General features: G+C 36.6%; 1 protein-coding gene across 10 annotated transcripts in view; it reads left to right on the top strand.

The window, feature by feature from the left end:
• Positions 1-13,456, top strand: part of NAV3 (neuron navigator 3) — a 352,628-nt gene that overhangs the window by 130,019 nt on the left and 209,153 nt on the right. For all 10 annotated transcript variants that reach the window (XM_027819622.3, XM_007057255.4, XM_027819623.3 and 7 more), the window contains one exon: positions 6,049-6,232. In XM_027819622.3, the coding sequence (XP_027675423.2) occupies positions 6,049-6,232 (184 nt within the window). The remainder of the gene's footprint in view (positions 1-6,048; positions 6,233-13,456) is intronic.

Below are 13,456 nucleotides of genomic sequence, written 5' to 3'. Positions count from 1 at the left end.
CTTTAACATGTTAAGTTAAGCCTGTTCGTCCAACTTTTAGCTTCATTAATGTGCTATGCTTGCTTCTAAATACAAATGATACTAAAACAAGTGGATTTTTATCACTGCCTTTATGCAGTATTATGGAATTAGTATGATGAATAAAGGTTTAACCGTGAAAGGGGTTGAGCACTCTTGCAAGGTGCTGAGTACCCTGAATGCCCTTTGACTTCAGTGAACGGTGAGGGTGATCCGTACTTTGCAAGATTTGCTAATTGTTCAGTTTTACTTTAGCACAATTTACTGAAAGGTAGAAGGCTGAGTACTCCTTTATCAGAGCTGGCAAATGCAATAGTGTTTCTTTCTAAAAGGTAGCCAGCAAGAAATCTTTGAATGAGATCTTCTGTTCCATATTAAAATTAACCGAGACTTCTTATCTCTCACTATCGCCATCTCAATATGATCTTAGTAGAACAGTAACATTGCTATGTAAGTGTGCACAAAAGTACAGCATATGGTGTCTTTGTCACATTATTACTCAGTTGTCTGATTAGGGGAAGTTACTTCCTTAATTCAGAGTATTACCTATTTTGTGAAGATATCATCTATTCTCTATTATATCTTTCCATCTGCTAACGAGAATACTTAGCATTTATATAATGCCTTTCATCTGAGGCTCTCAAAGTACTTTACACATTGAATTTATTGTGAAGTATAATTTGGATAGGAAATCCATGGTGTTTTACACTATCAAATGACAGAAAAAACAATCATTTATTTAAAGGCTAGTATATCATATCTACACCATGCTGTAGCATGTTTTAGATGAAAACCCCTTCTTAATTCTACTGTTTGTTTAATAACAATGGTCAATACACACTGAAATTCACTCCTGCATCTATACCTTCTGCTTTGTTTGGATAACACACTGTCGGTACTTATAGCCTATTAAAAGTATAATGTTAAAAACAGAAATATTTTTTAAAGACTTTATCAGTCTTTGAAACCTAATTCTTCTTAAAATGGTGAGTACACATCTCAGTCTTTTTTTTTTTTGAAATTCATATTTTAATGCAATTATGTCTGTTTTTTAAATATTACAAAAATACATTTTATTGATAAAATAGTCTCACTGTTTGCAGCAGACAGATGGCTTACCTAGCTATTTTAAAGAAAGAAGGGTTTGATCCAGTATTTCCAAGACTGTTATAAGCCAGTGGGAGTTTTCAGTGCTCAAGTAGTGCAGGAGCAGGATGTCAGTATACAGAGGTTCTGGGTGAAATTCTGGCTCCATAAGTCAATGGCAAAACTCCCACTGACTTCAGTGACAACAGGATTTCACTCTCTGTTTATTAGAGTAGGAAACACATTACAAATATTGCATTATCATCTAGAGTTCTATAACCACTGCATTTTGATTATTTATTTGGCTATCCTATATAGGACATTCCCTGTGGCTGTCGTAAGCCAATAATTTATATCCTATATTATAAAACTGTGATGCTGAATTAAATGCTCTAATGAGAGACAGTCCACTGGGATCACTGAAGGATTCATTTAAAGAAAAATTATGCTAATTGAATCTAGCAGTACTTGAAAGGCAAAGTCACGGATAGACCCTTCTCTTTGATTACATAATGCACTGGCATTTTTGTCCTGCTTAAGTCAGTATACAGCAAAATGGAGAAGCTCTAAAACGACATATACTGTATTGTCATTATGTCTTCATTTCTGTAGATTTTTGGTAACGTTGTCCCTCTTTCTTTATTTTCAGTGCTGTTGTGTCCTTATTAGTTTTTAGTGTTTCACTATAAAATATTTATTTTGTATTAGAAAACATCTAAATTCTCTCCTAGCAATTTTGTGTTCTGTTGAAACCATAAATAATAATGATGATAAAAAAAAATAAGGCACAAAGTTCCTTCCAAAGAAAGCTGATGACACGAACTTTGAGTATAAAAGTAAGGTTACAAATCCTTGGGCAATATTGTGCTCTCAGTCACACTAGTGTAAAGTTGGAGTGAATCCTTTGAGACTATTGAGTTCAGTGAATTTACTCCAGATTTACCAGAGCAGAAGGTTGACTCCCTTAAGTTTATTTCTTCAGCACAATCTAAATGTAGTCCCACCATTCCTCTTTAGGAGAGGTAATTAAGGAAAAGAGAAATGTAATTCATCCGTTTTTCCTCAATAAATGCAACTTGAACTTTTAAGAGACTCTTGCACTCGTTTGTCAGAATATTTATGTTTAAAGCTGGTTATCTGGATTTTATAAACTAGTAAGTCTGTTTCTTGTAATAGGCTTTGGTGAATGGTGGGTTATTCATCAGCGCATGCTGCAAACAGTCAAGCAGGAGCAGTAAAACCTAATATCTAAGAAAGGGTTTCACAACCAGCTGCCACCTGATTTGACTCTTGAAAAAGGAGATACTGAACAGAACTAATTTTCAAAACTGTATTGTACAATCACCACTGGAGAACCCAAAGGATAATAAAGAATAAAACAGTAGCAGCAAAAGGTAATTTTTTTTTCAAGTGTGAATATATACGTTATCTAAAAAATGCTTTTGGGTTCTTCAGTGGTCGGAGAATCTTAGCAACTTCACAGATCTGAAAGTATGGTAATAAAAATAATTGTTTTCTCTCTCTGAGTTTTTTCCAGAACCCGTGCGTTATAAAGTACACGGCTAGCCACACATATTTTCGGGCACCCTGTTTTTAGCCGTTCATTATTTTTTAATTTTCACTTTCTATTGGGAAAAAAATTAACTATGATGCTGCCAGCAATTTGAGTTATAAAGTTATTTAATCTGATTATCTAAGGGGGAGACAAGATGATCACATCATTATTCAGTATTGCATCAGGTGTAATCTGAAAATAAGTTGGCAACTGTCAGGGAGAATTTATTAGGTGGGGAGGACTGGGGACTATGATTAATCATTTTCTGTTAAAGGAAATGGTTTTGCAAAAAAATATTTCTGGAAATGATAAGAAATAATTAGTCATATTACTCCTGGCCTAGTAGCTCATTTTGACATACAGATTCTTCCTTTCTACAGAAACTTGTGAAAAACTGTTGGTCTCATCAAACTGATAAAAGATAAAGTTCAAAACTGATCATATCCTGCTTTAGAAGTAAAAATAAATATGGTTTAAGATGGAAGTGGTAGATGAGTGGGTGTGTTTAGCTTAACAACAGATAGAGTTTGATCTTTCGAAGAGAAGATTCTTCTTTTATTAATCATTTCAAGTCACAAAAATTAGTCTGTTGCTATAAAATGACCAATAAACAAACTAATATCAAGCACAGAAAATAATTTTAAATAAGAATTATGCTTTAAATATCATCAATGAGGTTGTCTTCTGGAAGAATGTTCTTAAAAAACGTTGTTTCACTCTTGTTTTCTTAATGGCGCACACTTACCTGAACAATGAGCCCAGTCTGACTTCAAAAGTCATGGCTTCCTAAAAAAACATAACATGTAGGAAGTGTTCTTCTGTACGGCTCTGGTGGTTCCATGGGAAGCTGAAGATCTTATCGCAATTTTCATAGTGTTCTGTTCAAATTTTCCTCTCATTAAAATAGGCTGTAATGTACATGGCGGTGTTTGCTGTTGTTTAATGGAACAAATGTAAGTTGGCTGCTATGTTTTGCCAACACATTCATGTATGTGCTAGTAGCTGAATTATTCCTTCTTAAAGAGAAAAAAAATAGTTTGCTAAGGATATGACTGTGAAAATGCTTATATAAATTCTGTTCTAAAAAATTCATTAAAAAGTGCTATAAACCTCCTGCACTTTAATACATCTACATTTGCAGGAATAATAGAAATCTAGCCTGAGATACTCTTTTGCAAGATAAGGTATTGAACAATTTAGATTAGGCATTGTTAAAATTTGTAGGTTTGATGAAAACCTTTCATAAGAAGTGAAGCACCAAAGTAAATTGACTGTGAGGTTTTGAGCAGACCCACGTGCTCCAGATAATTTCTTTAAATAATACTTTTTTCCCCTGAGGCTACTTTCTTGACACTGGGATCATTTATAAGATGGGAATAACATTGTTTACTCAGTACTTAATCTCAGTCAAGAAACAACAAAAGTAGAGAGTGAGGAATGTGAAACAGGAGGAAGCTACCGGGGATCATCTTAGTTATGTTGGTGGCAGTGTAGACAGAGGAATATTTGAACTGTTAAAAAAAAAAAGAAATGGTTCTTCAGTCTTTCTCATTCAATATTAGAGTGTGAAATGAAAAGGTAAAAATAATATAAAAGAAACATTAGAAAAGCTTCTGAGAAATCCTAAGCACCAGGTTCTGCTATGAAAAAGCTGGCTCATATATGGTAATCTGCAGTTCCAAGTCTTCTGTTTTTAATTTGTGGGACGATGCTCTAAAGCTATTTGATAGAGGTCGGTATATAGAAATCTGCAGGTAATCTGCCTTCATGCTGTGTGCAGTAGGATTGGCCTACCAGTCCAACACATGTATGATCACCTGGAATTTTACTGGAGCACTAACAGAGAGAGGAACTAGAATCTCCAAAACGTCCTTGCAAGACGATTTAGTTTCTCAGTACTGTCGGTTCCTGCTTATCTGCTCTTGACTCTGCTCCACTTTCTACTTCCTTTGTGCTGACAGTGCCAGTCTGGAATGTCCGCTCATCTGCTTCTCCCACAGCCTTCTTCACCTGTTTGCCGTGCTGATTCCTAGGCAGGGACAGTGTCTCTGAAGTGACCCAGAAGGCCACTGCCTTTCCTCCATCAGATCTTTCCACAGTACATTATACATCCACAGTGCATACTAGAATTTGGTCAACTAACAATGGGAAGATGGGGTGCGGGACAACCAAAGAGAGTGGATGTGTATTTATATAACCCCCCTCAAACTATATATAGATGTAAAAGGTGGGTATATGTATTGCTAGTTTCTCTGTCACCCACCATTTGGATATCCCTTCTCTTTTTAGATAGTAGGTTCTTCAGAGTTGAGACAATGTCTTCCTGTATGTGGACAATCTGTAGCACATAACCAAAATATAAATAATAATAAAGCACATACAATATATTGTATTTCCTGGTAGCAATGAAAAAAAAAAGGCCAGACATTGGGAGCAATTACAGTAGAGGTGTAAAATTAAATTCTGAATTCGAAGGAAAGAGGATTGCAACCACCTTTGTGGGAGGATTATTAATTGCAGTTTTGATGCAGTGTGTCTTGAGGTTGGGGAACTGTTTTGTCCAATTCACATTCTCTAGCGGTATGGACAAGGGCTGGAAAATGGAGATATGGGGCTAAATCCTCTCAAACGCTTGATCTCTCCAGTCGGACAGCATAGCCAGCTCAGATACAGTCATTCCTACATTCATACAGTCATTTGCACAGAGGGTCTATCAGAGTGCTGTGCCTGTGCTGACCCCAAATTGATTAGTAACTGGCTAGTTTTCAAATATCTCTCAACTACTTTGGCCTTTATTCTGTGGGATTTTTTTCTTTAAAGATATTTTAACTACCTTTTAATCAAACCTGTTTGCATATAACCGCAAGTAGAATTGTTTTATTTTAAATGTTGGATTGGGAGAATTTTGATTAAGAAATATAAATAACTTCTTTAGCAACTGTACTCCTGTCCCCTATTCCTCTCACAAGTCTTTGTACTGATTTTAGGCAGAGGGAATATATTGATTTCACATTCATTGCAGATCACTTGAGCTCTTGAGGGCTGTGTTGCATTAGGAATTCTACTTGTGTTTGTGTTCATATATGTTCATGTCTAATCATGGCAGCATTATAAAGACAGATGTGTAGTACAGTGTTAAGAAAAATCTGCTACCATGTTTGCAGTTCTCCAGTAATGGAGATGCTACATAAGAAGTAATGACTGATAATTAAGCAGTAACTGCAATAACAATGCAATTAAGCAATAGTGATACCTAATATGATGCTTGAATACACATACACACGTATATATACATATATCTACATTTGTATATAGACACACACAAATATACACACCTACACATACAAAAGTGAGAGTCTAACCCTGGTGTTTTCACTTCTTTTTTATAGAAATAAGGAATGGAAATTTGAAAGCCATTTTAGGACTGTTTTTCAGTTTGTCTCGGTACAAACAGCAGCAGCACCATCAGCAACAATACTACCAGTCTTTGGTAGAGTTACAACAGCACGTCTCTCATTCTTCCCCTCCCGCTGAAATCAGCCAATCCAAAACACAGCAAGATATGCAGTCCAGGTAGGTCAAAGTATTTTTCTCCGCTAAAAGGGCCTTTTTATTTGTTTGTTTACAAAAAGGCCTCGAGCTCTCTCTGTTTGGACAGAAATTTGTAGAGGGTCAAGACCAGAAAAAGCTTGTCACTAACTATTTAAAAGCCTTTAGCATTTTACGTAGCTATTACTTTGCTATGCATAAGTGCACCATAGATATTTTATGTGCCGAGGTGGTATAGTAGTTGTATTCCTTTGGAGCAGAGTTGGATGAACAGTGAATATTTATCACCATATTTGGTTGAATTTTTTCATGTTTTTTTACTGTGTTCGTGCACTTTTGTGTTTGCTGTGCAAATGTTCTGGAAGATGACTCTACTGGCCTCGATGTTATAGGGAACAGCACATTATACATGAATATTAGAAAATAGAAAAGCAAATTATGAATTTGTTCACAGGAGTATCTCACTTAATTCTTAGAGCTAAACTCATCCACTTGGGGAAAAGAAACAATACTGAGTCATATGTGTGCCAAATCAAAACCAGCTAACACACCTCATATGTAGTATATTGACCATTTGCAATGAATTTCACATGCCTACTCTCCACAGCAAGAGTCATTTGCCTAACTATGCAGTGAATAATTTCAAATAATGAATAAACGAGAAAAATATTAAGCTATTGGAAAACCATTCACAATAAACAAACAATCTCCCCTATGCTATATTTTCTGTGAATTATTTACGCAGTCTACGTGAGTAGTTTAAAAGAAAAAATAGTGTAAAGGGTCAGCTGGCTTTTCTCAGTTTTTTGTCTTAAGGGTTTGGTTTAAGTGTTAGGTATCGAAAGCCATTGAATTCACAGTGATGGAGGTTTTAGCTGTTGCATTCCATTGGTTTCACAGTATAGCTGAAAAACATCTTATGAAAGGGTTGTTATATATTGACCGTGACATGGGAACTATTTTTTAAACACAAATATCTCCTTCATTTGAAAACACATTAACACTATTGACTTTACTGGAAAAAGCAAAAGATAGTACAGACAACACATATATAAACTCATTTGAACTGCAGCCTTTAGACCAGAGCGTTAATCTTGTAAATGTTCAGCTTTGTTTTGTTTCATCCATTTGTTTGTTTGTTTAAATGATAGCTGCTTACTATGTGAACAGCGGCGTGTGGAAAAATGTGATATGTCTCACTCAACACTAGATTGCAGAAGTATCAGAATGCACTAAAAATGTTTTGGTACTTGTATTCATTCACATGTACAAATTCTTAAACTGTTTTGTTCCCCCTACATTAATGTTTAGGATAAATGTGTTTCCTCCTCTGCTGAGAAATTGTCTACCAGATTTCAGTTCAGTGGAAATTTTTGCCTTGAAATTATGAATGCAGTAAAAAGTTTGCAGTGGAAGTGCTGGTTGGGGCATTTTAACTATCTTATCTCATTTGAAAGGCTAAGAAAATTCAGAAATAGTAGTGTTTAGATTTGCCTTGGATATCAGTTTCAAAAGCACTGATCTTTTTTGCTTTCCACTGAAAATTAAATTATATGCAGATTTTTTTCTTATAGAGCTCTAATTTAAACACTGATCCTGCAAGATGACCAACTCCCATGGAAATCACCTGATAGTTGAGGGTGTGCAACACCTCACAGGAGGCAGTCAGTATCTTGTAATATTGGGCCCCGTGTACCTTTGCTTTTCACAAAATAAAGACTCTCCTTTCTTCAGTTTTGCCTTTCCTCTTGTGCTGGAAGTGACTTTGAATGAGGCTCCCCATGTACTCGGTGTTCAGCACTCTGACAAACAGTAGATAAGCCTTTGCTGCTGATACACTTTACACCTAGTATCATAAAAGAATTGGAAAGTTTATTATAAAGCAAGTTGTTAGGGATAGGCAGCAGTACGTCCATATTCCTTCCTCCGCTTCACCACCTCTTTACATGCAGCATGTACATATGTGTAACAGGGTCCATGACCTGCCTCTCTTCCTGGGGCCCGCTTGCTGCCCCCAGTAAGGCTCAGAGAGGCTTCAGGGTTGTGCAACACCCATGTCTTTATTTACCTGTAGTTATCCCACCACCAGTGTTTATCTATTTACAAGCTTTACAGGATTATTCAACCTCTTTTACAGGCAGAGTCAGCCATCAGCAAGGAGGCCTCCAGTTCCCTCCCTGACTTCTCCCTGGCTGCCCCCCAGCCTTCTGGCTCCCTCGCAGCCTTTATAGCCCTTGGCTTGTCAGGCCAGCAGTTGTTGCCAATCCTCAGGCCAGCATCAGGCCTTTTCCATCAGCCCCAATCTGTTTCCCCTGATTGGAGCTGACTGGGCAGCGGCTAATTAGGTGCTTTTGCACCAGCACCCTGCTACAATATGTGATTGTCAGAGAGACTTTGAAGGGAAAATCAAAATTTTATAGCGGATTTGGAAGAGAGTTATTACAGTGTTATTACAGTCTGTTATCCTGTCCTTTGCTCTGTAGCAGCAGGCACAGGGTTAATTTTAGATGGGGTGCCTTTCATTAGTAGTCATCCAAGATTTTAAAGTTTTTTGAACCAGCCGTCTACCTACACTTCTTTTCTCCATTGCTACAACTTGAACTGCCTTGTGTATCTTTTGGAGTACTGGCATGATGCTAGTCTTCGTAGCCAAAGTAGTGGATCAAAAGATGGATACAATAAGCGCAAAGATCGTCCCCTTGGTTCTGTTGACTATGTATGCCTTCTTATGTTGAGAGCTGTGATTATGATATATTCAGAGCCCTGATGTCTCATGCCCTCTTGGAGGATAAGAGGTGCAAGAGTTGAAGCAAGTTTAGCTAGAAGTCCTGTCCAGGTGAGGAGTCACTACTTCACTTAGGGTATGTCTATGCTGCAATTAAAAACCCATGGCTGGTCCATGCCTACTAACTCAGGCTTGCAGGATTTGGGGTAAAAGATTGTTTAATTGCAGTGTAGATGTCCGGGCTTCCTTTACTAAATCTGTGTGCGGCTGAGATTTGGTCCCTGAATTACCCTTGTATCACTGTACACTATGCTGAGCTATTATAAATCTCTATAGTTTCCCATTTGGTTAACAGAAAACAAGAATTCAGTTATTATATTCACACTTGCAGAAATTTGATCTCATTCCCCCATCCATCCATCTCTTGAACTTTATATGAAGGACATAACTTTACAACATCTCTTTTGCAGTATAGTTTTAGTGACCAAGACTCTGAATGGTTCTGAATGTTTTCTTTAATATTTCCTTACAAATACTTGCCATTATCTTGATCTGCTAGTAGTTTAGGAACCTATAGAACATGGAAGAATTGACATCATGGAAAGTCTAGTATGTTTATTAAAGTTAACACTTTTCTTTTGCTGCTGTTATGGAGGAACAACAGGACAATGTCATATAATAATGAGCCTCTCGACTGACAAAAAAAATTAGTGCTCTTGAAAAATCTGCACGGAGAAATATATATATGCATGTGAAATATCTGTATGACACAGAGCAGCACTTTATTTGCTTGACCATGATTTTTTATTCTAGATATAAACAAAAATAGCATTGGGCTGATTGAGTTAGATGTTGCTTGGCTAGAAGCACAAGGTGAATTAACGTTAATGTTTCCACGTAAAACAGAACCATTGACATATTTTTGACAATTAATTTTTAACATAGGGACTTAAAACTTACCTAGTTCATTAAATGGTAATAATGTCTCAATAAAATGTAACATAAAATTGCCTTGCACTGTTTCTTTTTTCTGTATTATCAGAAAAAATTATCCTGCTCCAATAATCTATCTAGTGGAGTTAATTAAATTGTACAGGTCTATCCCTCCATACCTGATCTTAATCTTAAAGATGATTCTCATAAATATAAAGTATTGTTATAAGTCCTCCTTGCAGCTATTACTTGAATATTTTCTTGCTTAACCTGCTCCAATTTCCACTGTATTTCCTTAAGAGCCCCTGTTTTTAGGTAATGTTTAATGCTCTGAAAAACTCTGTCAGTTAGAAAACTAAGGTTAGCAAATTATTCATGGCAATATTAGGGACACGTTCAAAACATTTTTTGTCTATAGCAAATGTATGCAATACATATTTGAGGCCTATGACCCATTTTTACCCAGGAAAAATTCCCACTGATTTTTGGATAAGGACTATAGGATTGGCCCTTATGTGGCAGAGGCAGGATAACTAATATCTGAATGGTATGTTTATCTTCATTCACTCATAAATAATGATTTATATAAGGCTTCACATTCATTATGAACATCTGTCTTCTTGTATGTGGGTTAATGGCAGTACAACCCACTTTCTATTTCTTCTTTGTATATTTTGTTCCCCAAGAGCACCTACCTGAGGCCACTGTGAAAATACTCTTTGTGTTTAATGGGTTGTATAAATTCTACATTTAAATGTATTTTGTGTATAGATGTAAACACGACAAAATGTGTATACTGCACAAGGAATATGTTTTATATACATTTTTTTAAAATGTTAACATCAACATTTAATTTTCATTGTGTAATTTGGAGCTTTGAGAATGTCTTTTATTATTATTGCAATTCCTTATTAATAATGTTTATTACTCTGCTGGGGATTATCTTGCTATTTGCTCCTGTCTGGTTAGTCTTTTTCCCCAACACACACACCTCGACTGCCTGTTCAACCCAATGGTGAGAATATTTGAGTGTTGGTCTCTGTGTGTTGTAGATGTATTGTAGTTTGTGCTGAAATATACAAATATGTGACTCAGACTAATTTCATTTGTTTTTAAAATAGATTGGATTTGAATTAAAGTAATTTATTAAAACAATCAGGTGGTAGACAATATCCAGAATATTGCCCCTTTAAGTAAAAGCATTCAGAAGTCTCGAAGTATTTTGTGAGTACATTTCAAAGTGACATAACAGAAGTGTAGTAGAGACCACAGGTTGGTGAGAAAATTCATTTTGTGGCAGTCAGATATGATAAGACGATTGCCTAGATTCATCTTGATTTAGCCTGAGATGAAAGAAAGTATTTAGTTTTATTACTTGTGTTTCAGTGAAGCACTTTGAAAAGTTAACTCTTTGTAGATAGTCTACTGCTGTAGAGATAAATATAGTCTAGATTATAAAAGTATTGGCCAAAAGTCAGGATCCTCCATCTTTATTTCAGCAACCAGTAGCTTCTATTTGATTAATGTTTGCTTTGCTGTTTTATTTCCTTCATCAGTGAAAATTATGAAATTATGGATGTCATCATTTCCACTTCGAAATACAGGCCTCAGGTGAAACAGTTATAAATGTGGAAAGGGAAAATACCACCAATAAGTCGCACTGAACATGGTCAAAGTATAACAGTGGGTAAAATCCTAACCCCATTGAAGCCATTGGGAATTTTGCTGCTGGGTCAGTGAGGCTAAGATTTCTCAGTAGGAATGTAAAAGAGAGGCTCAAAATACAAAATGCAAGTTTGATCCAGATTTCAAAGTTGGTGGTGTTTGGATCTGGGGTTTTGGTTCAGGCCTTTCTATGATCGTCACTGGGTTTGAATCCACTCCTGATCCCATTGAAGTCAAAGGAGTTTTGCTATCAACTTCAATGGGAGAAAGTTTGGGCTCTTTAGCAGCAGCAGAAAAGGAAGTAAGAGTCTGATAGAACCAGGTACTAGAGTGGATCTGAATCAACAAAAATTGCACTTCATAGAGAACCAACGAGGCTGCATTTGCAATCATTACAGTCCCCTTTTAAAAGTAAGATTATTGTGGAGAAGCAAAAGTTCCCGTACATGCTTGCAGTCAGAATGTTAAAGGGGTGGCAGGATAAGGTTTGCTCTGAGAGAGGAGATAATGTGTCCAATCCTGTAAAACCAGTTCAAGCCAAACTCCAAACCATGGGAGTCAGACCTGCATCAATAGGGCAGGATTGTGCCCCCCAAATGAATATCATTTAGCCTATAGACTTCTGGAGGCAACAGTTAAGTTTCAAGTTTCAGATTAAGGAGGCAATGTCTTGGGCTGAGAATGGAGAGAGTTAAAGGAATTTACAGTAAGAGAAGTGTCATTATCCAAAGAATAGTCAATTTATGGAAAAAATATTAAAGATAGCAATGCCACTAAATATGAACAACACTAAAAATGATTTAGACACCTACTTAAAGGAAAAATATGTGGTCAGTAATAAGCAGTAACTCAGTGGAAATAATAGACTTAGATTGGTTTTCTGACCTCCTTCCATCCCAAAGTTTCCTGCGTTCCTGCATGACTAACTATGAGACTTTGCTGCTACAGTATCTTAGATAGGCGTCTCATGATTTAGTTATGATTCTGTTGTTGCTTTGAGCTTTGGCAATAAAAAAATATCATGGTGCTGGTGGCCTTATTTATATATGTCAGTACAGATACATGACAACAATGGTTCCATTATATTTTTTTACACCACATTTTGCTAGTGGATTCCATTATCACAGCAATACATTTAAACTTGCCATAGTGTTGATCTTCCAACCACCCAGATACTAAAATAAAACACATGTGGATGAAAGCAAAAGTTCTTTCTCATTTATGGATTAGGCAGTAGCTGGTTTCAGTGAGCTGTCAGCAAAATTCCAAAAGATGGACAAACTATTTTATCACATACAGGAATGATGTGCGCAGCTTGAGATCCAGATGGATTTTGTTAATTCGTTATATTAAAGGAACACCCTGTTTTTTTAGGAGCATAAACAAAGTTAGGTGGCTGATCTTTGTAAGCAGTTACATGTATAGCCAATACACTGAACTGAGTTTCATTTTGCTTCTTTCTCAGAAGTAGTAGAGGAAAAATGAAGCATGTTGCATTCACAACTTATTGTATCCTATACTATGCTAGGTACACAAATGTTAATGTAATGCCTGCGATTATGAATGTAAATGGCCCCAAATCAAAATATGAAAAGCCAGATTCTAGTCTCGGTTACACCACAGTAAATTCAGAGTAAAGGCATTGACTTCATTGTTTTTATAGGGCTAGTTGTATCTTTACAGTCTGCTCGGAGTGAGTGGCGTTACATCACTGCACCACCGCACGACTAAACCAAAGAATTAATTGTGACACAGTGAGTCACAATTTCCCTCCGCCCGTCCTGTGTCCGATTACCCACTCTGGTAAGGGCAGAGCCAAGGTTCTTCTCTTTCTCTGTCCCCTCCCTGCCAACATGATCTCATTGGGAGTATCAGCTGTGTAGCTCCTGCTCTCCCCGCTACAACCAGTGTCCGTATATAAGCAG

Source organism: Chelonia mydas, chromosome 1, assembly GCF_015237465.2.
Source record: "Chelonia mydas isolate rCheMyd1 chromosome 1, rCheMyd1.pri.v2, whole genome shotgun sequence".
Classification (NCBI taxonomy): Eukaryota; Metazoa; Chordata; order Testudines; family Cheloniidae; genus Chelonia; species Chelonia mydas.
The sequence above is the reverse complement of the archived record's forward strand: the minus strand, read 5'-3'. Positions and strand labels throughout refer to the sequence as shown.